Genomic DNA, 23,796 nt, shown 5'->3' on the forward strand with positions numbered 1-23,796 from the left:
TTCCCGTGAATCTTTTATTGGTTCCTGTAATGCAACTGCTCTTTTAATACATAATTTAATTTAATGTTGTTTTTAAAGAGCAACGTTTTAGCTTGATACTGATAAAACGCCATGAACCCAAAAACTGTAAAGTTTACCGAATCTCAAAACACATTTATCAATAATTACAATTTCAATTTTGTCTACTCCCACTTCTAAATAACTAATGATATAACTTTAAAATTAAATTATTATTATCCATTGCCATATGTACTTTTACCCACTATTATCCACACCAATTCTCACTACCTGTATACAAACTGCTCCAAAAAAATCTGCATGTATGCACCTTTTCTGTGGCGTCAAAATAATTACGATTTTCTCGTTATCCAGTCAGTTCTTGGACAGCTTATTATTTATGCTACTTATAATTATAAACGCGTTTTTGTCTAAATGAATGCAAAATGTTACACATAATACCTTTCTAAATATATAAAAGTGCAACAAATGCAGCTAAACAAAACTTGGCACTCCTTCAGCGAATAATTTATTATAAAGTAATACTTTTTACAGAAAAGATTACATGTATAAGTATAATCATAGTAATGTTGTACTAGATACTGTAATATTTATTGCTTCCTATTTGTAGACTAGTTATGTCGTTCTTCGGGAACGGGTACTATGAGCCTCTGCAAGCTAAGGTACTCATTTCCAGACCTCGGTCTGAGAGTACAGCTGGGTGGAGGAGCCTCATTTGAACTGTGCGATGACAAGGACAGCGTCTCAAAATAATCGGACATGTCCGAGGTACCGCTGCTGGTAGATCCCGACGGACACACTGGAACTTCAGCTTCGGCGCTCGCCGACTTCCCATCAGCCTTATTAAACTGGAAACTCAGGTCTCTGAGGGGATCAGATGATTTCGAACGTCTAGGTAACGTAGAAATCGTACACAGCCGTGTCTTGTGTGGTAACTCGAACACGCCCGAATCGTTAGAACTAGAAGAATCGCGGTTTGATTTACAAGGAACTGAAGACGACCTTCTAACGGCAATAGACTGAGTACAATGGCACGGAGATGTTTCGACTTCTTCGCAACGACTTGAGGAATCGGCAGAGTTGGAGCGCCTGCGTTTCAAATCCAAATTATCGGTGGAATCGAGGAGTTGTTTGCGCTGGTAGACGTTGGCATGCAGCATGGCAGAACCGGAGGGCTTGTTCGAGCGATCCAGAGTCGGGGCCAAGTTCGGGTTACTACTAGAAAAAGCTTTACCTAGGCGCTGCTTCACCGCCGGGGACATCGGTATATAGCCAGGGTGCGGCTGAGGCGGCTTCAGAGAGGGTTCCATCATGAGGTAGTCGTCTTGAGCGTGACCACACTTACTACACAACGCTTTGGCTTTATCTCCGATTTCTTTACTATTTTCGTATAGTTTGAGGGTTTGAGCAAATTCCATGTTTTCGTAATTGGAAGAAGAAGTTGTCGCCGCAGTCGTCGACAACGGAGTTACGTTGGCATAGTTGGCAGTAGTGATCGCAGTCTGATTCCTCTGACACTTCTTACTCATATCGACGGTAGCGTAGAGGGCGCTTATGTCTTCGTCCCCCGACCAACACGACATCAAACGTTGGCAAACGCAAGGCCTTTCTGGCTCCGGTTGTCTAATTCTCACTATGCAACCGCATGGTTTGTGGACAGTGTCGAACAAGCATTCCTTCAACTTGCGCGGGGTGTCGTAATGTTCGTCCAACTTTGGTTCCTGAAAGTTTTCGCTAAGTACCGCTAATTAAACTTTCGTATCTCTTACCACCGGATAAGGTATTTTAGGAATGTCGTAATTGTCATAGCACGAGGGTACCGGTGCCGGAGGTTTTTTGGGTGATGCCACAGCCACAGTACCGGGTTTCGGGGGTCTCGCTGGGGGCTTGGTGACGGCCTGACTCCAACCGCTGCTGTCGGACCCGCTGCTGATCGAATGCCTATCACACGTGTGTTCCCAACAAGGTACAGATATCGTCACCGTTGCTGTTGACGATCTAGACAACGCTCCAAGTTTACTAATACAACTCATGCAGCGTTCTATCGGTGGTACGCCCCAACCATCATTCGAAATACTATCACCACAACCATAATTGCTTTCTAAGTCGGTGTAAGGAGACTCTGCGCGGGAAAGGATGGACGAATCGCTCAGTTCCACTGTGGCTCGGCAGTCTGGTCGAAGTGTCGGACGTCTCGGACTATCCATTACTAAAAATCAAAATCAAAATCATCATGGGGAAACTGAAAACGGTTTTGTAAAAATGCTACAAAATTTTAATTTTGTAAATTTACGAAGAAATTTGCATTCAAAAAATTTATCGAAGTTGTAGAAAGCACTTTCAATTAAACACCTTTTAATTATTTTTTTATAGATTTTAAAGCTACTCTAACGTACATATGAAGGTAAGACATTCTAAAACTTAATCGAGTAGATAAAAAATGTGCTATTTCTATTTTTTATATTTCTCGTATTTTTGCCTTGGGTGTCATAATAATCATTGGGATAATTTACAACATGCCTGCTTACTACCTATCCAAACTTTTCGGATTCTGGGCTAGTAAATTTTATTTCATCTACTAGTCTGTAGGTACCTCCGAAGTTTCTGGCAACCCAATAGAATAATCAATAAAAATGTTAAAAAATTATAATTAAAATTAGTTTTTACTCTCATTTTTTATTAGGTAGGTACACTAAATGCTGCTAGATATCCAAAGGAAATTTTAGAGCCCTTTGTCAACCAGTTACACGAGGATGAATTGCAGAACGGATTCTTCCAACAAGATGGAGTTCCCGTTCGTTGTACTACAATGAGCAACTTAAATTTCGTAAGAAACTTTGATGACCGCATAATTATAGTCGAAATACAGAAATTCCTTGGCCACCTCGTTCCTGTGATTTGACAACTTGTGATTTTTTTCTTGTGGCGTCATCTTAAAAAATACAATTTTTCAAACGCCGGTTGCAAATCTAGATGACTTACAGCAAATAATTGAACAAAAATTGCAACATTTTCAACATATATTGTAACATGAAACCTGTTTTTAATATAATTAAAAAAAAAGTCTTATTTACTCTCCTCACCTACTACATTGGAAAAAGTGAGGTTAGATTAGACGATCCATGAGAGACATATTAAAAAAAAAAGAAAAATCAATAGCAACTTAATGAACTTTTCAAATGAACAACCGTTATATTTGGTAAAGATGTTTCCAATATGTACATTAACTACTTAATTAACTCTGTTACAAACATTAACGTAGACTTGATATAACATTTCGCCTTAAGGAATGATTTATTAAACTTCTGGGCTGTCTATTGAATCAATCAACTTTTTCCAGTCAGTCGTTGACAGTTAAACTGGTATTTTGTAATTCATAACGTGAAAGTGTCTGACACAAACATAAAATGAATTCTGTACTGTAACACTCTTTGTAATTTCATTTTATTTAGGTTTTATGTTTAGAGTTAAGACGTTTTAGGTTCGTTTACGTATAAATTAATACAAAATCTCTTATCAGCTTTAACTTGGTCATTCGTCTCTTGTTCTTTAGTATCAATATTTAGTTTCTGAAGATTGTCTCGTCTTAACTATATCCAATTTTAGCGTTTCTAATTGTCCAGTTAACTTGATTTTATAGTTTATATAACCTGATCAATTGATCAACAACTATGTTTCAGTTGGTATCAACACATTTTGCTTGAAGTTGGTAGAACTGTAACCACTTATTAATAAGGATGAAAGTGTAGGTAGATCTTAGACATGTATTTATAAATTAATTATTGTGAAGTCACTCCTGATGTGTCATATCGTGTATTGTTTATAGACCTGATAAAGTTTATGGTAAAGAAACGAAACTCGTCGTACTAATGTCTTTCTACACCAGCAATAAATCTTTCCTTGTAGCGCCATCTTTGGATTTAAATTTGTACTACATGGAGGACAACAAAAACTTCAACAATATGCTGCCATAACCTCAAAATTGAATACAGATTAGAACAAATAATTTTGTTGATATGTTTTTTGGCACGGCTTATATTTATATTTCATGCTACAGTTGTCAGCATGGAATTGATAATATTATTTATAAAAAATAAATTTATTTGATTAATTTGTATGATTTGCTAAAATTTCAAAATTTCTGCTCTTTCTAACAAAAACTAACATCAGTCACATCAAATATTTGAAAAAGGTAATTAAAAAAAAATAAAACAAAAAAAACACATTTCATGTTTTAAAATAAAAAAGCCTTTCTTAAGACAATTAAAACAAAACAAACCGTTTTTTATTCATTAACATTTCTACATGGTTAACAGTGACATTTAACTTGAACAAAAATTTGTTATGGATTATTGCTACAATTTGACACTACCATATTCTAACTTCATTGGACGTTTAAAAATAATATAGCGCCAACCATTTGAAGCAAGCTAGACAATAGCAGCCTGTATTTTTCACGACAAAAAAATGTCCACATTACTGTTTTAATCGTACAAGTTATTTTATTTTAATGTAGACAACTGGATGATTTACCAACTATTTATCAATTTGTCTAACTTTTGATAGGCAGCTTTTGACACAACGCCACTCAATAATTTCAAAACTAAAAAAAAAAGTTGTCTATGGCTCATATACAGACTGGTCCAAAGTTTCACTAATAATTTAAACAACGTATATTGGAACTTATTCAACAGTCGCACTGAATTAGATGATATATGCTTAATTTTCTTTTGATTTTCAAATTTTACATTTTGACATCGTTTTCATCTATAAAAATCAATTTGTACCTCTTGGGGCAATCGGAGGTCTGTTACTGTGTTACCAATTTTTTTTTTAAATCGTAGAAAACATTGTCTACGAACAGATAAATATAAATGTTTATTTTTATACCTGACATATTTCTCGACACGGGTCTTCTCCGCGAGGAATGTAGTTGTCCAACAGCGGCCACTTTCAATGTAGACGTAATTTCTTCTCCCTGATCGGTTAACAGAACATGCAAACCTTCCCCTTTCCCACACCTGGAACCCCCCTCAAAACAAAATCTCCCTTCGACCACACCGTATCTCCTTAGATTACTGATGAGCCATTCGCCTGCAACTCTAGGAGGAACACCGGCCGTCAAACAAAAACCTCTTTCCTGGACATGGAGTCTCGCTGGGCCTGGAGGTAACCGAGACTTGGGCGGAGCAGAAGACACAAGAACAAGGAAATGTGGACCGTCTCCCAAATGCGAACTTAATTTGACCTGCCACTGCATCAAACGTTCTCTGTTATCGAAAGCCAGCACAACAACTACATCTTGGCACAAAATGGCGACCGTGTTGGATTCTTTATCTAGGGTAAATCCAGTTTCCAAGCCCAGGAAGTGTTGGAGGGACAGAGATGCTTTGGTTTGTCCTTGTTTGTATCGGTCTTTCGAGTCGCGATACAGTTGGAGGTGGAGGCAGTCTGAAACAAGAAACATTAAATAAACATTATAGCTAAAACTGTATAATAGCACAGATTTTAAATTTTAATAAAGACTTAAGAGAAAATGTACAAACAAGAGTGCAACCAAGTTTGGTTTGAAAACTTGACAATTTACGAAAATAATGTAAGTGTACGGGTTTAGGGCCTGAATTAATAAGTAATCAAGTTGGGCAAATTTTATAATCAATCAATATCAGAGTTTAATTCAAGTTTATTTAAGTTTACCTTAGCTCCTAACTTTAACAATGACCTGTAAATCCCTTAAAACTAAGCGGTCCATGAAATTGTGTGGGGTTCGAAAACCACTTTGCTAAACTTTTGTTAGAACTTGGTAATCGTTACCGTATATCTCTACAAGAGAAACATTAATGACTTGAAAATTATGCAGTAACAATTAACTAGTTACGATTCTAATATTTTAGTTTTTTAAATCCGGCGTTCGGATCGCAAGGAATTTTAAAAGTAATGGAATAAATTATTCGTTGTACATATTTTAAAAACTGCTCAAAAAATCACCCGAATGTTTTCAATTCGCTTAGCTCACTACGAAACAGAATGAGCTGCACGAAGATTGATGATTCCCGGTGCTCACATTAATGGTTAGGCCATCTGTGGCTCACGACATATTTGCTCATAAATTGATTGCACAAGAAAAATTAGTTTATAATATGACGATCTCTAAATCCACCAACACATACTCCTCAGATTCATTCCAGATTTCTAACAATTGAAGTATAATACATATATTTATGAATAATAACAGCGTTTCTTATTATTCACATAATGTACCTTGTCAAAATAAAACAAGGTCATACTAAAACAAAATTTTCGATGTCGCATACATATAAATAAAAACTTCGACAATAAAAAAACATAATAATTTAAAGTGTTCACAAATGTTCTTTGGTATGGAGCAAATATAAAAGTTTTAATCAAAATAGCGTGGCTAAATGTGCCAAGAGATCCGTTAAGAACTCCACATTGCAAATTGCACCTGTCGTAATTTGATACAGCTTTCGATTGGGGTCTAGTTGAAGTAACTCCACTACAAAAGCTCTCAAATTTTGATTACAGTTTCTCTCTGCAAAATCCTTTGGGCAAGACGACACCGATTCTGTTGCGAAACGACCGTTACCGCTGTTCTTGTCTGTTCAAGTAGAAAGCATACATTATTCATTAAATGAAAATTATATATACGAAAATTATATCCCGTATTAATTTGATTAGTAATCAAGCGATTAAAAAATGCACAACTTAAAAAACTCGTAACATAAAAATACTCCTAATTTCACGAAATTATTTGCTTCTAATAAAATTAAGGTTTCACAGCTCGTAGAATCCAAAAAATGCATTATAAGTTTTGCGAACACCAAAACTACAATGACTATAAACTTTCATACTTGTCTATTTGGCAAAATGTGTTTATAAACATTCAAAGAGCAATAACAATTAATCTGCCTCGTATAATTGGCTCCACATTTTCTTAGACATCATAAAACACACAATAGAAGTACAAATATGCAAATATTATTCAAAACAATAATTCAAATGAAGCTAAACTTCAAATTTCGGGTTGAAAACATCCATTCAAGCTCTTTGTATTCAAAGCGAACGTGTGCCGGCTTAATTCTGCGTCACCTGAAAATGTTGCTCCAGCAACTACTTTAATAATATATCCCTTGAAATATGTTCGTAATTAGTTTTATTTTATGAAAAGCATGTTGACGATTACTTGGTGATTCAGGTAAAAAACATTACTGACTAGAAATGTTGTTAATCGTGGTTTTGAAGGTTCTGAGTTCTGTTTTGTTGGGCTTGAACTCAAAGTATAACTTACAAAATCGGGACGTAATTCATATAAGTGTACATTCAAGATTCGAACGAAATTTTCTTTCGTCCAGTTGCAGCTACGTGATTTTTATGCGAGTCTGCTAAAGAGGGTAGTTCATGAAGGGAAAGTTTTTATGCAATCTGCGTAGAAAACAATGTTTGTTTAGGACTCACAAATCCTTGAAGAACTTGTTTAGATTTTCGTGTAAGGAATTCGGTCCAGTTACAAGGCATTGATGTCTACTTCCCGAACGTAAGCTAAGGAAGTATTGTATTGTAATGACTACTTTCATGTTTTGTTTCTGTCTGTCTGTCGTCTGCGTCAATTTTTATTAAACAGATAATCTCCGAAACTATTAGACCGATTGTTAACGAATTTTATAAATCTATGTTAAGAATATTGTGTACATAGTAAAATGCTGATCAAAATTTGTCTGATCACCCTCACCAACATTGGGATGATGTCATCTCCAAAATTTATAGTAGTAGTAAATTTTATTTAAATTTTATAAAAAAAAATTGGTCTGAAGAAAACATACAGTAGGTACATATTTCCATCACACTCAGAGCGGTGATCTGATGCTTGTCAAATCACGTCAGGTTAATTTTTCTTTTTGATTTTTTAGTGTCTCGGTTTTAAACTTTTCGATTTTAAATTTTTTTTTAATTTGGCGGCCATCGATCCAGTTTCGGGAGTTACGTGTGTAATAAAAATTAATTCAGACAGACGGCAGACAGACAGACGGACAGACAGACCGACGGAAACGGGAGATCACTTTTTCGTACTCTAGGGAGCATGAAACGGCGACAAAATATGAAAGTGGCAATTCGCTCAATGGACTTGATCCCTCCTTAGCTTACGCTCGGGAAATTATAACATACTCTTGCACTTCTGGGTTTATGTTGAGTTTTCACCCTAGAATTCCAGATTTTTTGAAAAAAAATCAAAACTGTGTAACATTTGGCAATTTAATTTTGAAAATGCAAAAACAAATAAATCTGAAATGACTGAAAAATCTATTTTATTTATCAAATCAAGAACGAGTCAATCTATTTTTTCCGAAAATTGAAGTATACAGAACTGTTATTGTTAGTATTGCACTACAACTATCCAAATTGATATACGTGTCCTTGCTAAAAATCGCAAAATTTTGTTCTGGGAAAACTCACTTGCAACCAATGCTTAACATGCTTCTTTATCTGTACTTTAACAGTTCACATAGATTTTTTTAACTTGTTATAAATCATCATAACAAAAATCGCAAAATTTACTCCTATCATTTTCCGAAGAATTTGTATTTGTTGTACTTCAAGGGCGAGGGAAGTTCTGTGCAAATTACTTCACACCAATTTTTTATCTGTATAAAACTGCAGCAAAATATACTACAAAGCGTATCCTAATAACTCTTCACACATGATAAATAAAAATGCGACAAAAAATTTATTATTCCCGAAGATAACATTTTTTTAATTAATAATATATTTTTTAAGAAAATCTGTGAACGGCTGTTTTGTCGATAGAACTATACTCGAATATATGTAATTACGATGCTGCTGCTGTTGCAATTCACTCTGTATCATTTCAAACAAACATTGACACAGTAAACATTTAACATTAATTACGCAATTGTCAAATGAGTCGAGCACATACCGATCCTTCAATTAATTCAGTTATTTCAGCTGTCGCTTCCAATTTTCTGTCATTTCGGACTGTTTTTATAGCCTGTCATATCAAAGTCAGACCTAACCAATATTTGACACCTTCGTAGAAAATTTAGCGAACAGCAATAATGCCAGTTCAAAATATAACGCAATAAAATATGGATAACCACAAACGTAATGGAAAATTGATAGTGTTTTTCATACAATTAATTCTAACGATCTAGCCTAACACTGATGTAGATAATTTAAATGGTTCGACTTTAACGAGGAGTTCTATGTGTCGTAATTCAAAAAGCAATCAAAGGACACGGTCCAATTATAAAAGCTTTGTCGACTCGAAAGATTAAATGCAAGCGCGTCGGTAGACAACAAAAAGCTCGCGTTCCAGTAGCCGAGAAACATTATGTTGACCGGAACAATGGCAGAAAAAAGCATTCGCCCCTGTTACCCATACTATGTTATTATTTATCGGGCAGATCACGCTGATTTATTTTGGTTTGAAATATAATTTTACAATTCATGTAAATATTAAAAAAAAAAAAATGATACCACTCAGTTTTTCATTTCGCAAAATTATCAACAACTGAGGCGATTGTAGAATGCGTAATCTACAAATGTGTACATCATTATCACACTGAAAGTGTACTTTTCATAAAGTGTGAAATTTCGTAATTCGAAATCAGAGAGGTGAATTGGATAAAAGGTGCCGCTTCAAGAGTACTAATGTTTACAATCCCTTAAAGAATAGCGTTTTTAATCTGTATTTACGTTGCTCAAATTAACATTTAGGTATTACTCAAAAGGTTTTCTAAATTTTAGTGTTCTCTGTAAATAAAAATTATAAATTGTATAACCAAAACTAAAACACTACGATAGACTAAAAATGAATTCCTCCGACGTTAATATTAGTTATTTTCTTCAAAAATATGTTCGTGGAAAAGTTGTAGCATCTGTTCGTCTAATTTAAGGAAATCCGATATTCGGTTATTTCAAATTCTTTCGAAAGTCCTTTTGTCAATTTCCTCGGGGAGTATGACAAAGTTTCGTATTTTTTACTTCCCGAGCGTAAACTGCCACTTTGATATTTTCTAGACGTTTCATGACCCTAAAGTACGATGATCTCCCGTTTCCGTCTATCTGTCTATTTGTCTCGCGTTTGAATCAATTTTTATTAAACATGTAATCTCCGAAATTACGGAACCGATTATTGCCAATTTTTTCTCACGAAATTCAACGTCATTTTTAATTTCAGTTTTTTCAATTTAAACGAGTGAATGTGATTGGAAGCCTAGGGCGCGTTTTAGAGTTAATTATTATTAATACCGCGCTTCCATGTAGTTCACAAGAACAAGAGACACAGAATTCACCGATAAATCCACAATTCGATAAAGAATAGGAGGCAGAAGCTGAATCGCGATTATCTTTATCAAATTAAGGAAACGTGAACCTAATTCGTATCTGGCTAGTCAGTCACATGGTGGGAATGTTTAACTAAAAACCCAAACCCTGTAAAATTAATAGAAATCCTTTTCTTTACTGTATAACCGGTGTTCAATTAAAAAAATCATCAAATTGGCTTTGATTTTTTGTAAACATTGTGAAGTATGTCTACAATTACCCTCCAATTTACTCGATGACAGCTAACAACGCGGAAATGTCAATTATATAGAACAGTATGAATTAATAAAACACAAGCGTTTCTCTCTACGTTTTCTTCTATCAAAAAAGCAACGCCAACTTGATGACTTTTTACTTCACGAGTCACTTTTATATTTTCTCGACATTTCATGATCCCTCATTGTCAAATTTTGTATGTATATTAGAAATATCACGTAGATGGTTACCAAAATTTTGCTGATCATCCCCACCAACAATTTGATGACGTCATTTCAAAAAATTCTATGTTTATTTGATTTAACTGTTATACAACAATATACACCTATAAGTGTGGTGTACGAATCCGCTTCGAGTTTTTTCCTAAACGTCTAAATTTTTACAAAAACATAAAGTACGGTAGAATACTAATTTACCAGTAGCCTAGGACATCCTAGTCGTGGTCTAGTGGTTAAGACTGAGGCATGCGGACCGACATCGCGCGTTCGATTCCAAGCTTTTCGTTTTTTTTTTTTCCTCTTTTTCTCTCGCATTGTGTATTATCTATCTTTATGACGTCATAACAAATTTTTTATTGGTCAAATTAAGAATAAGTCACCCCATTTTCTCGAAAATGTGAAAATAGGCACGTCTTTATATATTAATGAGAAAATAAGAATTATAATATTCAGAACATTTTGTTCGATTGTGGTTTACCTACTTGATAATTTTAGTCATCTGTTTTGAGAAGACAAACTCAATTGAAACTAATTTCTATGTGACATTCTTTCGATACATAAAATAAATAAACACTTCAGATTCCTATTACCGAGGCTGAAGGACAATTTAACCCGTTAGTTAAGCGCTTTAAATATATTTTACATTGTCTGTACGGCGCAGGGGCTGCGGAGGTGTTATTTATGCCGCTCGTTTTTACTTTACATCGGATATTTCAAAACGAAAATCGTAAAATCTGTTTTAATTTTTTAATGAGCTGGATTTGTCGGATTATACTTCAAGAGCGAGGGAAGTTCTGTCGAAATAACCTTCGAACAATGTTTTAATTGAACACCCGATATGTTACAACTCACCATATCTCACTAAGTTATAACTTGATATCCGGTACAAGTCGAGGTTAATTCTAAAAATGAAAACAACCCAGTATGGTTGCTTGTCTAAGCAACTATTTTACGGATATAAGTCCCTCGGGATCTCTATGAACGACAAAGGGCTTTTGATTAGGGCATTAGCAAGCAAGTGATGTTCTCATTGTATGCAACCGTCTAAACAGCGCTGTAGTCTGGCCAGCCATACTAATTAACTTGATGAGAAAACTGCGGTTTCCAATTTTTTCCTTTGATTGACTACAACAGAATAACAGCAATCTTAAATTTTATGGCGGCGATGCAAAATTCATAACCCGACAAATTTAAACGGTTTAACGTAAGTGCTTTATATTGATTATTCTTCTTTCGAAAGTTTGTAAAACTTGGTAGATTGGAAAGTTTCTTACCGTGAAGTAATTCTTCAAATGTTTAGAGATTAATGATAAAAATGTTTTAATGAAATTATCATTAAGCAGTTACATCAGTGAAGTAAGACATGATTCATTTACTAGAATATAATTGTAATCTAGTCGGAAGCCTTCATCTATAAATTTAGAACTGTCTGTAATGAGTTACACATCAATCACGAAAACCAGTGAAGTGTCAGATTCAGGTAATTTTTGAACATAGTCAACATGAAAAGTTTTTTCGTTAAAAACATTGTTCTTTCGAATAGATAGCGAAGAATGTTATCCAACCCGAGGACACCGCTATAATACTCGCTATTCGTGTAAGTGTTCCGATGAGATGTCAATGTAATTTTCCAAAAATTAATATTGTAGCTAAAAATTCCAATGCTGAAAAATCAGTTTCCAACAAAACATCCAACAAACGAAATAAAGCACAAAATTTAAATTACAATAAGTAAGACGATATTATTTTAATATAAGTTCAACGGTAGCACTTGTTCTAGATCAAACAGACTAGAAAATCCACCTATATTGGACGAAGACGAACCTGCGATGGACTATTGCTTCGATCCTTGCCCTGAACCACCCAGAAGAAAAAAAAGAAGTTCATGGTGCTCATACTTTTTAACAAGTTTTTATCTTCTGCTGATCGGAGGTAATATTTGGCTTATTTTACTACCGTTTCAATGAAACACTGTTTTTAAGGAATGTTTTTTGTTATCTACTCTCAGTATGTAATGGACAGCGAAATAAAAAAACTCAAGGTATTTTTGTAAAATTACTTTTGTTTCATTAGAAAGATTTAGACCCGGTTTACAGAAGCTCAATTAAATATTTGATTGGTGTTAAATTTTTAACACGGCATTAAAGTACCACCTGACCGACTCTACGCCAATCAGATGTCGCTAAACGCCTCGTTAAACGCGTGATTAACTGACTCTCATTTAAAACATTGTATAAACTTAAAAACGAAAAATTTAGAGTTTGCACGCCGCTTACAGGCACTTCATAAACGTATATTCCAGGGAGAAGTAGACAAAATAACAGGCGTCCACAAAAAAGAAGACCCTCATGCCAAGTTATCGAAAGAGCTGGGTTAAAAATTCGTCGAAACTCGGATCTCATTCAACTAAACAAAAATATTTTAGATAAAAAGTGCAGCGATACATTAAAACTTTTGTTGAAAGATCCTGTGGGTAGGCCGGACTTTGCTTTAGAATCTAGCGGTGGACGAGTAATCAGTGTCGATACTGTTCCCTTCTCAAACCCGAAGACATTTCTGGGATTCAGTATTTGCGAAGGTGATCACGGCCCATCGTCCATGATACAAGCGACAACATCTCCTGGTGAATGTTGGGCATTTAAAGGAAGTAATGGCAAGGCTGTCATAGAACTAATCGATAATTTACTGATCGACTCAGTCACTTTAGAACACATTCCTCAAACTATTTCCCCAAGTGGCAAAATTGATACTGCACCGAAGGATTTTAAAATATGGGTAAGAACTATTTTATGTTTGTTATTATAGTGTTAAGTTTTTTTCTTTTGAAGGGTTTGGATCAACCTAATGGAAACAAACGATTACTAGGGCAATTCAAGTATGAAAGCGACGCTAGTACAGTACAAACTTTTCATATAAACAATGACTCTGCCTATTACAAGTACGTTGAGTTTGAAGTGATTTCTAACCACGGCAACCCAGAATTTACTTGTGTATACAGGTAAAGTTTATGACAGTATGCATATTTGAAAGCTGAAGAAATTTGGGTAACCAAAAAAAATTCTAACTACACACTTGTAGATTATTGGCCACAAGCGATAAGACAATCTATACTTATCTCTAACACAAAGCTGATTACGTTAAATTAATAAACTTCAATTGAGAAATATGTTTAGGCATGCATGCGATATTTGTTATGCCTCAGAGGCGAAGGAAGTTCCGTATAAATAGCTTTACTTACTTTTTTCTTTTTTTTCAGGTTGCGTGTACATGGAACAGCGAAGAATTTTTCCTAAGGCCGTTAGACAGTAAGAATGTAAAGACTGTTTTTGCCATTAATAAAATCTAATACCTACTTCATTTACTTAACTTTATAGATGTTACAGTGAAAATCAAAAATCAGTGATTGTGCTTTTACTAAAACGTGCCGAGAAGTAAGAAATGAGAATATGAATTCACTACTTATTGCTAACATTTACTACCGCAGGTCAGCAGGTCAGGTTAGGTCAGATCAGGTTGATTTTTCTTTTTGATTTTTTAGTTTCTCGGTTTTAAACTTTTCAATTTTTCAGTTTTGCAATTTTTCGACTTTTAGATCTTCCTCGATTTTTCGATTTTTATATTTCACAACCTCGATTTTTCTATTTTTTGATTTCCCGATTATTCACTTTTTCGATTCTTCAATTATTCGTTTCTCGGTTTTTCATATTTTCTATTTTTCGGTTTTTCAAGTTTTCGCTTTTCCAGTTTTTAGGTTTGTTCAATTTTTCCAAAAATTAAAAAACTAGAAATTGAGAAACTGAGAAATTGAAAAATCGCAAAACTGAAATATCAAAAAACAATGGTAAAATATATTTAAAGCAGACACGATAAAATGTCCTCCCAGCACTAATAACAAGCTTAACTCAAATGTTTATGGTCATAAGTCGAAAGAATGTCACGAAGAAATTAATTTGATTTACCTATAAATGAGCTTGTCTCTTCAAAACCGCGGACTAAATTTATTATTAATGAAGCCACAATCGAACAAAATGTGAAAATTATTAAATAAACACGTGCATATTCTCACATTTTCCAGAAATTGGGATGACTCGTTTTTAATTTGATCAATAAAAAATTTATGATGACGTCATTAACATACATAATACTGGTCATACCACGAAAAAAAAAAAGAAACGACCAAGCTTGGCATCGAATCTGCATGCTGACGCCTTAGCCATGAGGCCACGGACGATTATATTCTGAATTAGTGGTAAAAGGCTGTTATACTGTGTTAATTTTTTTGCGAAAATTTGGACGTTTAGGGAAAAAATTCAAAACGGATTCGTACACTACAAGTACAGAAGTATATCGTAGTGTAACTAAGTATAGTGCTTATATAAAAAATCAAAATAACAATATGGAACTTCTGAAACACGATATGGGCGGTTTTAATTCAATCTGATTCACTCTGTTTGGGTTGAGGGGTATGCGATCAAGCTTAAGGGAGGGTGTACAAATTAAACTTTAATAAGGTGATTAGTGGATTAGATCGATAAGTTCCTTCAGCTAATCTCGAAGGAAATTTCCCGGGTCTTTCAACGCCTTCGCGTTAACCGCTAGTTTAAATTTTTTTAAGAGAATTACGATTCAATGTAAAAAATAAATCGATTTTTGCTCAAGTATAGTAATTTGAGGCGGAATTTTTTTAAAATCCTTCTCCCAACTATCTACCCAAAAACGGTTGTACCTTTTTATCATATTATATTATTTCTACCATTAATTGGTTAATAAAAATTAACAAAAATTTAGCTCGTAAATCCTTTCTTGTCAACAAACGCACTTGTTTAGTTATATTTGCATGTTAGCCTTTGGTTCCAGAGTCACTCATGTCAGTTCCAATCCCAGCTTGGGTGCCATTCGAAACAGGATTATTTGGTGGGTTTGGATATAACTAAGTTTAAAGTCTCTGGACCAGATGCGATTTAATTTCTCGGTTTGTCTATGCGCTTATTCGGCGCTAATTCGACGACAAAACCGCAAAGCTTTCGTAGCGCCTTAGTCAACTTTCACCACTTTAAATCCTCTCTTAAGCACAGCCATACGTATAACAATTGAATGAAATGGAAGCAATAGGCGTTACAGTTCAATTACGCTTGAAATATAGCTCCCGTCACCCACGAAAAAAGACTGAAAAGGTTAAAAATAGCCGTTTTACCTGCAAGGAGACAAAAAAAAAGTAATGTTTCACTTGTTAGAAATTTTCATTCATACAAATATAATTTTTTTGGAATATTTTGTAGTGGGTATAAATAAAACGTTATGTATTGTGCACAATAGTGTTCGAACTAGACGATCTCAGGGAATTGAAACGAGTGCAACGAATAGAATAGAGCTCGGAGTGGATTTGTTGACGGCAGCGTCGATAAAAAACGAAGCATTAAATTAGGTCTGTTGATCTTGTGTTAGGGTAACACCTCCTTAAAATAAACATTGTCTGTTTTTACCCAGGCTCCCAAATGGTGTTAGTTACTACGAGTAACTACCCCTCGATCATTATCGATGTTTACCGAGCACAAACAACCGTCTTGGGGTGTCCTTGTCGGACGATGACTAATACTAGCGGGCTGTTAACAATAGGTAAAAAATCATCTCTTATGCCTAAACATTATGACCACTAAAACGTTTCTTGTTCGAAATAGTTAACATAAAAAAAGGAAACCACTCATCAATTAAACATAAATTATTCCCTCTTAGCTCATGAGAGTCACAAGGCTCATCAACTTACGAATTTCAAATACAGATCAAAACTGCAATCAATCAAATCAAATGAAAGCAACACGACTGCGAGAAAAATCCCAAATCTTTATCAGGAATTTCGTTTTTCTCGTGACTAAAGTCATCCGAACCAGCAATTGCTCTTCTTTTTAAAGTTTTGGCTGAAAATTCGTCGTCCGACGATTTATCATCGTGGTACTTTTCTATTTTCTCCGCTAAAAAAGTAATTCATCGCATCGAAGACGCTCGCAGATATCAGAAACACGACCAAAAGTAATTAATGATCCAACATTGCAAAGAGCGATAAATTATAGCGCAAGGCCGCGAGAATTGGAAACTGAAGACGACAAAGCGAATATGTCGATCCCTGTTACAGGAAAAAACTTCATTCGTCTTTTAGCTCTCCGACATTTCTAACGTCTTATTTAATATTTCACCTGTCCGAAGAGTTTCCTCGTGACGTGGGGGGATTTGTATTCAATTGCCGGACTTGAATAAAGCGGGTACGCGGACTGACACTGCGGGTTTTTGCCCCGTGGTCTTAATGTTTTGTTGGAGCCAAACCGTTTGCTTTGTGTGTCCGAAACAGAGCTTTTCACTGAAGCGACAAAAACTCAACAGGAGTTCCGACCGTTGTTAGATGCACTATAACGAAATATGATCACCATATTCTGCGGTTTTTCTTGTGCTATCTTTCAGTCTCCAGGTAATTCAGAGTCTGATTCGTTTTCGACCGTCGCTCAATTATATTTCGTCCGAATTTCGTCGGCAGTGTCGAATACAAGAGAATAAATTTGAGAAAAAAGTCGTTTATTTACAGCTTCTTCAGGACATTCTAAAATTCCAAAATTTTTTGAATCAAGTGACATGTCACAGACAGTGGAGGTCATGAAACGTCGAGAAAACATAAAAGTGGCAATTCGTCCGATGGACTCGATCCTTAGCTTACGCTCGGGAAGTAAAGATAATGAGTTAAATACACGAACTAACACTAAAAAACTCAATAATCTCGAGAGGGAGAATGTCAATATTTCTCAACTTAACCACACGTTAAAATAATTAAAGTATTTATTTATGTTACTATCTATTGGCATTGATAAAGAAATATTTTCAAAACTGAAAAGTTTGTAATTCTTTCTAGTTTGTAGTTACAAAAGTGAGCTCATAGAATTACAACACCCAAGATGGTTTTTCGAGCAGGATGTTACGTTTCATAACTCCATACACGATCAATAATCAAATTTGTACTGCAAGTTTTAGACACGGCTGTGTGAACGAGAAAACCCAAGATCCAAAGCGCTATCCGACAGACTGAACAAAATTATAAACTAAGGTAAAAAGTCTAGCCCGGATGCGCTTGGCATATCTTATATATGTGGAGTCCCGACACGTCATCCACATTTTAATGCAATGCAGACGCAGGTAATTTGTTTTCGTGAATCATTGGTAACTTCTTAAACGATGACATACTACAATTAATTTGTTGTTCAAGAAAACGGTTCAAAAATTATTATATCGATTGGTTAAGTTTGTGGTACTATTTTAAAACATACACGTAATTATTAAATTACCATGATTTTCTTTCGTAGACCTAGGAGTAGGTGTAAAAACCCTAAAACGTCAACATTTGGTTGCCGCAGATTTTTTTTTAATTGTTACATCCAGCGCTAGTGGGTGCCTTGTAGTGCTGTTGTTTATTCAATTATGCGATTGTCGTGTGTACATTGTGCTTTTTGATCGAGTATTCAGCCTGTGTAATTAGTTCGCACTGCCGCGGGCTAATCTCTTTGTAAATTATACATTCACCGGCGAAATAAAGAGCTGGGAACAGCGAAGATGAAAAGATGTTGCATTAGGGCAACCTGATAGGCGACGATGCCCGAATTCTGCTCTCTGCTTCGAACATACATTATTCAGAAGCCACGGAAAGTGTCTATAAAAATGTCCGTGGCAATCGAATAGCTGCACGACGTCAGTTTTACGTCTTACCGATTTTGAACGTTTCAGAAAAATTTTAAACAATATCCCAAACACTTATTTTTAGTTTTGATGTCTTTATATAGCTATTTTTTGGGATAGCTGTAATCACACCTTTTTATCGGGGTCATTTTCATGCACCCACGTTTAATAATAACAACCCGCATCCCGACAAAATAACCAACAAATAGTAACGGGTAGAGTACCTTAAAAATTACCTGAAAATAGTGCCGACACTTTGTAATTTTTTTTGTTTTTCTGTTAGCTGTGTTTTTTTTTCTAATTTTATCACACTGACAAATTTTGAATATCAATAAAAGTCATTTCACGCAAAGACGGAGACAGTTTTTCTAAAATTTTATTTGTCACTATTCTTGATTTACTTAATTTTGATTTTGTCTAATTTAACAAGATGGTTGTGTTGCGTTAAAAATTGTGTAAATTCGGAAGAAAGCAATAATTCACTTCAAAATTACCAATAGAACATTTTCACAGTTCGCAAATTTTAGATCTAATTATCTCCGAAAAATAAACGCTAATAAAAAGTTTTTGTTTAATGTTTCAGAAAAAGATTGACAGTGTTAATAAGACTATTGGTGAAATGCAGGCCAAAGTGATCAGTTTTGAGCTAAAAATTGCTAAATTACAAAAAAAGACATTTTGGGGAAAGTACTCAGGATGTCTTTAATGAAAATCAGCTTCCAAATTTAAAAATTAAACGCAAAAACGCCAAAAGAGGGGGCAATGCAACAACAGAGGAAGTAATTTAATTAAACTTTATCGGGATTCAATAATATTTTAAAGCAAAATTTTCCGTTTCCATAAACTAGAACAATACATCGGAAAATTTACCATTTTACCTGGAATTTTACATGAAATTTGGAGTTATTTATCGATCAAAATAGAGAATTTTAATGAATTCCAAAGAGATTGTTGTCTATTACCTATTGAATGAAGCAGCTATCACTCCAGGCAAGTATAGTGCCTAGGTTTTGCCATCACATTATGAAACACGACTTTTCATTGAATCGGAAAATGCCTTTATTAATTTTTGTGCTCTAAATTTTCATACATTTTGAATAAACTCATTTCTAATCAAAACATGATGTATTCGACACCAATTGCGTAACGGCATGTGATAATTTTAACAATAACGATTATCGTCACCCGTTTTCATTGTTTCACTGTGACATAAAAGAACAGAAATCATTTTCAATAGACTAACACGCGTGGTGTTTGTTTTACACAGAGCGTAGAGGTAACCACGAAGGTTTTATTATTAATTTTCCGTTGTGTTTGAGCTACCGAGTGACCAATAATGTTAGCGATTTTTTTGATCGGATTGGCAAAATATTGAAGATTTTATTATAGTATGATGGTCAAATTGAAATTGATGGCACCAAGCCAGTAACAGAGGCGTAGCAAAACAGTTTGCCAGCCTTGCACAAAAAATGCCAATTAATACGATAAACATATATTTGGTAAAGATATTTCCAATATCTGCATTCATTACTTAATTAACTCTGTCACAAATATTATATTTTAAGATATTGACACATTGTTGGTTTAGTATCGCCCAAGAATTAATGACTTTGTCCAGCGTTATTAAACTTTTCAAATCTTTTTTGACGGATAACTGTGATATTTAATTGTTGGATATATATTTTGGAAACATAAAAGGACTACAAATGATGGACTACTGAACCTAACCTCTACTTGTCTGCTATTGGCAGCAATAACAGTGTCGCCAGCTGTTACAATAACAACATTAGATATTTTAAACGATCGAGGTCCATTGTACGATGTAACCATTTAATAATTTATAAACTTAAGTGATCTAAACCTTCTCTCTTTCATGACCACCGAAAAATCTACAGTTTCCACAAACTGACAGAAAAAAATGTTTTTTAAAAGGCCTTGAAGTTTAGCTAACACAGTCATTATGCCTTTCCTATGTAGCAGGTGTTATATAGTATTTCCAATTCTCACTGCAGTATGCCAACTACATGTCTGCAGTTTTTCTACAGTTAGAATATAGATTTATAGTTTAAAGATAAGTATGTATTTAAAAGAGGAAAATATGGGTTCTAAAGTCAGAAAGACTGTAAAGCCACCGACAAACTGCATTCACAACAATAGCCCGCACTGATTTGTCAAAAGTTTGTGTACATTAAGTGTCAAAATAGAATGACACAAGTTACAGACACAATACGGATTAGAAATAACATTTCGCCCTAAGGAATTATTTATCAAAGTTCTGGGCTGTACAGTTAACACGTATAGATTCGTTTGCGCTTAAATTAATATAGAATTTCTTAGCAGCCACAATTTGGTCATTCGTCTCTTTTTCTTTGGTATCAATATTTAGTTTTGAAACTTTTCTCGTCTCAACTATATTCACTTTTGGCGTTTCTAATTGTTCGATTAACAACTTGATTTTATACTTTATACAACATGATCAACAATTACTGTTTCAGTTGGTATCAAGAAATTTTGCTTGACATTGATAGAACTGTCACACCTGTTACTTCCTGTTGTCAAAATTGACAATGTAGAGATGTTAGAAAACCGTTTTTTATTAAACGGGTTCTTTTTTTGTTGCCGCCATTTTTGGATTTAAATTTGAACCACTTAGATGACAACAAACACTTCAACGATAAGCTATCATAATCTCAAAATATTGAATACAATTATAATGTATGCTGCCATTGTCAGCATGGAATTGATAATATTATTCATGAAAGAAATTTATATTTCTAACAAAAACTAACTAGTGGAGTGGTTCCAACTTCAAGCTCCCTGCTGTTTACTTCACTTACAAGAAATATTAATGGCAATATTTTGCAAGGATAATGAATTAAAGTCCATCCTTAAAAATAACTAAAGTTTAGAGTCGTCGTCGAAACATAAATATGGTAGAGAAAGGTCAAGAAACTACACCTTTGTTTATCTAATACTGCACTAGGTAAAAGCAAATTTATGTATTGTCTTGCTGCTTTATTGCGCTCACGGTTTTGCATAGATAGTAAAAAGTAAGGTTATGTATCTGACGAAATAACAGTAAAAGATACCTTCAAAATGTTTATATAAAGTTCATTGAAAGCTGCCAGCAACACATATCATGGAAGCTTCGAACAAAAAACATACAGGTTTTCAAAAATAAACAACAAAGTCAAGTGTTACATAAGCATAGAACGTCCACTATCTATTTATGAATCAGAAAGGTTTAGGTTAAAATAAAATCGAAAAGAATAAAAAGGATAACAGGGGCACGAACAACATCTAATGTAGCTATCTACAAGTTCTGTCTCAACTCCCTTGATTATTTTTTGTTTTCGCATATACAGTAAATCTTGCAATTTATAATAAAGCAAAACGTAACAGTGCATCGTTTTATTGTAATGTGTCTGCAGAAAACGACAATGAAGGCAACCGCCTTTATGAGGCGAAAAGGGAAAACGTCTACTTTATCCATTACCACACAAATTAATTGGCCCCATTATAAAAGCAATGTTCACAAAAAGGAGTACAGAGATAGGGTTCTTAATAGAATCCCGGCGTTTCTTATAAGAACGAAGAGCTTTCACTTCCTTGCTTCGTTAGTCGCGATTATGTTCGGATATTGGACAGCTATCCGGATGTAACGCTGTTTCGTTGACGTGATTAAGATAATTGGTTAAATAAACTGGTGCTTGTTCGGTAGCAACTACTGTGACAGATTCAATCTTTTATAGACATACTCATGCTACGAAAACCACACAGTTCAGTATGCAAAAGACGCACCAAACTGACTTCCATACAAAAACAAGCTCTGGAGCACCGCCGGCAACTTACTACAGAGAGTCCGAATTTATTTACTTTTTTTTTGCTTTTCATAATTTTGTGTGTTGTATTTTTAAGATAAGGTTTAGAAGCAATTTTATTTTTTATGCCATTACACAAAATTTATATGTATTTTAAAAATTTAATATTTCTTTCTGTGGCGATTCATTTTTACCGGTTTAATGGCTGTGTTAAGGTGCACAAGAATGAGAGACATTTGCAATTTGTTTTAATGCTTATAAGACAAATTAGTTTATAGTGTGTCCTGTTAACAACGGTGCAAGAACTAGGTATAAATAGGTGTGTCAGTGTGAGTTCAGAGCTAAAATCAACTCCGCTTTTGTCACAGATGAGTCGTTTAGTAAAAACTCCACAGACATGGCGTCCAATTATCCTGTGACTAAATTATCGTTTTGTAAACGTTCACAAGCTCAACGTTTGAGTCGTGACAACAATGTGTAAACTTTTGATGTATCTACACAATTCCATTATGTTTTGTAGTTAACAAATTACAATCAACTCCGTCCACCTACAACAGTTCGCTATAATTAGGTCCAAATTTGTGTATATATTCTATTGCAACAAACAAATTAAAAACAATGGTCAAAGGTTATTTGTGCCCCCGTCCCAGAAGTGCAGCCCAATCTCTTACGCTCAGGAAGTAAAAATACACATTTACACCTCAGTTGGCTATTACATTACATATTTATCAACGTACAGATTAAAGAATTTGTAAACGGTTTCAACCTTTACTTATACACGTTAATAGTCTAACATAAAGACGGGATAAAATGCCGACAGTTTACTCAAATAAACGCAAACGGAAACGAATTTGTGTTGATATATACCTGTAGAAATATTTATTTACGATTTCGTAAAACATTGAGAATGGTCTCGAGTTACTCCGATTGTCTGCGCTTTTCCAGAATTATTAATATCAGATACAATTATCCACCAAAAATGAAACTAAACCAAATCTGCAGTGCGGCACGGGAAATTTAATATAAACCCTTTGCACTTTAACAAAGTAAACATGCAAGCGTTGTGCTATTAAATAATAACGCGTTTAATTAAAATGTTTATTGGCCAAAAGAAATTCCAAAACTGTTTTAATTAACCGTTAAGATCTTAATTCGACACAAGCAATTACCTTAACTGCGGTCGAGATTTATTTAATTATCTAACAAGGATGTCATCGTTTAGTTCATTTCAATTGCGTTCGCGTATGATTTGGTGTGAGAAGTGTAGGTACATAAATCAATTATAATACCTAACTTACTACGCCACCTGAATAAATTCGAACACGTGTCCTAACGTCACCATTCAAACCCACGTTTGTTTTACTTAGATAAAACACTGCAGCACAACAAAGCCGTGATATGTAGGTAGCTACGTACAATTGATTAAATTTAAAATTGGTTTTGCATCT

At 34.5% G+C, this 23,796-nt stretch overlaps 2 protein-coding genes across 4 annotated transcripts in view; one reads left to right on the forward strand and one right to left on the reverse strand.

The window, feature by feature from the left end:
• Positions 1-510: 510 nt before the first annotated feature.
• LOC135143752 (uncharacterized) overlaps positions 511-23,796 on the reverse strand; it is a 39,008-nt gene continuing 15,722 nt past the window's right edge. Inside the window, exons 3-5 of the mRNA XM_064075678.1 lie at positions 4,909-5,469; positions 1,788-2,227; positions 511-1,739 (exon numbers count right to left, since the gene is read on the reverse strand). Coding sequence (XP_063931748.1) covers positions 630-1,739; positions 1,788-2,227; positions 4,909-5,469 — 2,111 coding nt within the window. The 3' untranslated portion in view covers positions 511-629. The remainder of the gene's footprint in view (positions 1,740-1,787; positions 2,228-4,908; positions 5,470-23,796) is intronic.
• Positions 12,246-14,232, forward strand: LOC135143766 (SUN domain-containing protein 3). 3 transcript variants are annotated; one of them, XM_064075707.1, is made up of 10 exons: positions 12,246-12,294; positions 12,358-12,411; positions 12,464-12,545; positions 12,595-12,746; positions 12,797-12,855; positions 13,117-13,186; positions 13,240-13,467; positions 13,522-13,589; positions 13,643-13,812; positions 14,071-14,232. In XM_064075707.1, exons 1-10 carry the CDS (start codon positions 12,249-12,251, stop codon positions 14,105-14,107), a joined length of 966 nt encoding a protein of 321 aa, XP_063931777.1. In that variant the 5' UTR covers positions 12,246-12,248; the 3' UTR covers positions 14,108-14,232. The 3 variants fall into 3 exon arrangements, with proteins under 3 accessions (XP_063931777.1, XP_063931776.1, XP_063931778.1); XM_064075706.1 differs by having other exon boundaries at positions 13,240-13,589; XM_064075708.1 differs by having other exon boundaries at positions 13,240-13,589; positions 13,643-13,752.

This window comes from Zophobas morio, unplaced genomic scaffold, assembly GCF_036711695.1.
Source record: "Zophobas morio isolate AGI-343-1 ecotype UQ-CSIRO unplaced genomic scaffold, CSIRO_AGI_Zmor_V1 ptg000075l, whole genome shotgun sequence".
In the NCBI taxonomy this organism is placed as follows: domain Eukaryota; kingdom Metazoa; phylum Arthropoda; class Insecta; order Coleoptera; family Tenebrionidae; genus Zophobas; species Zophobas morio.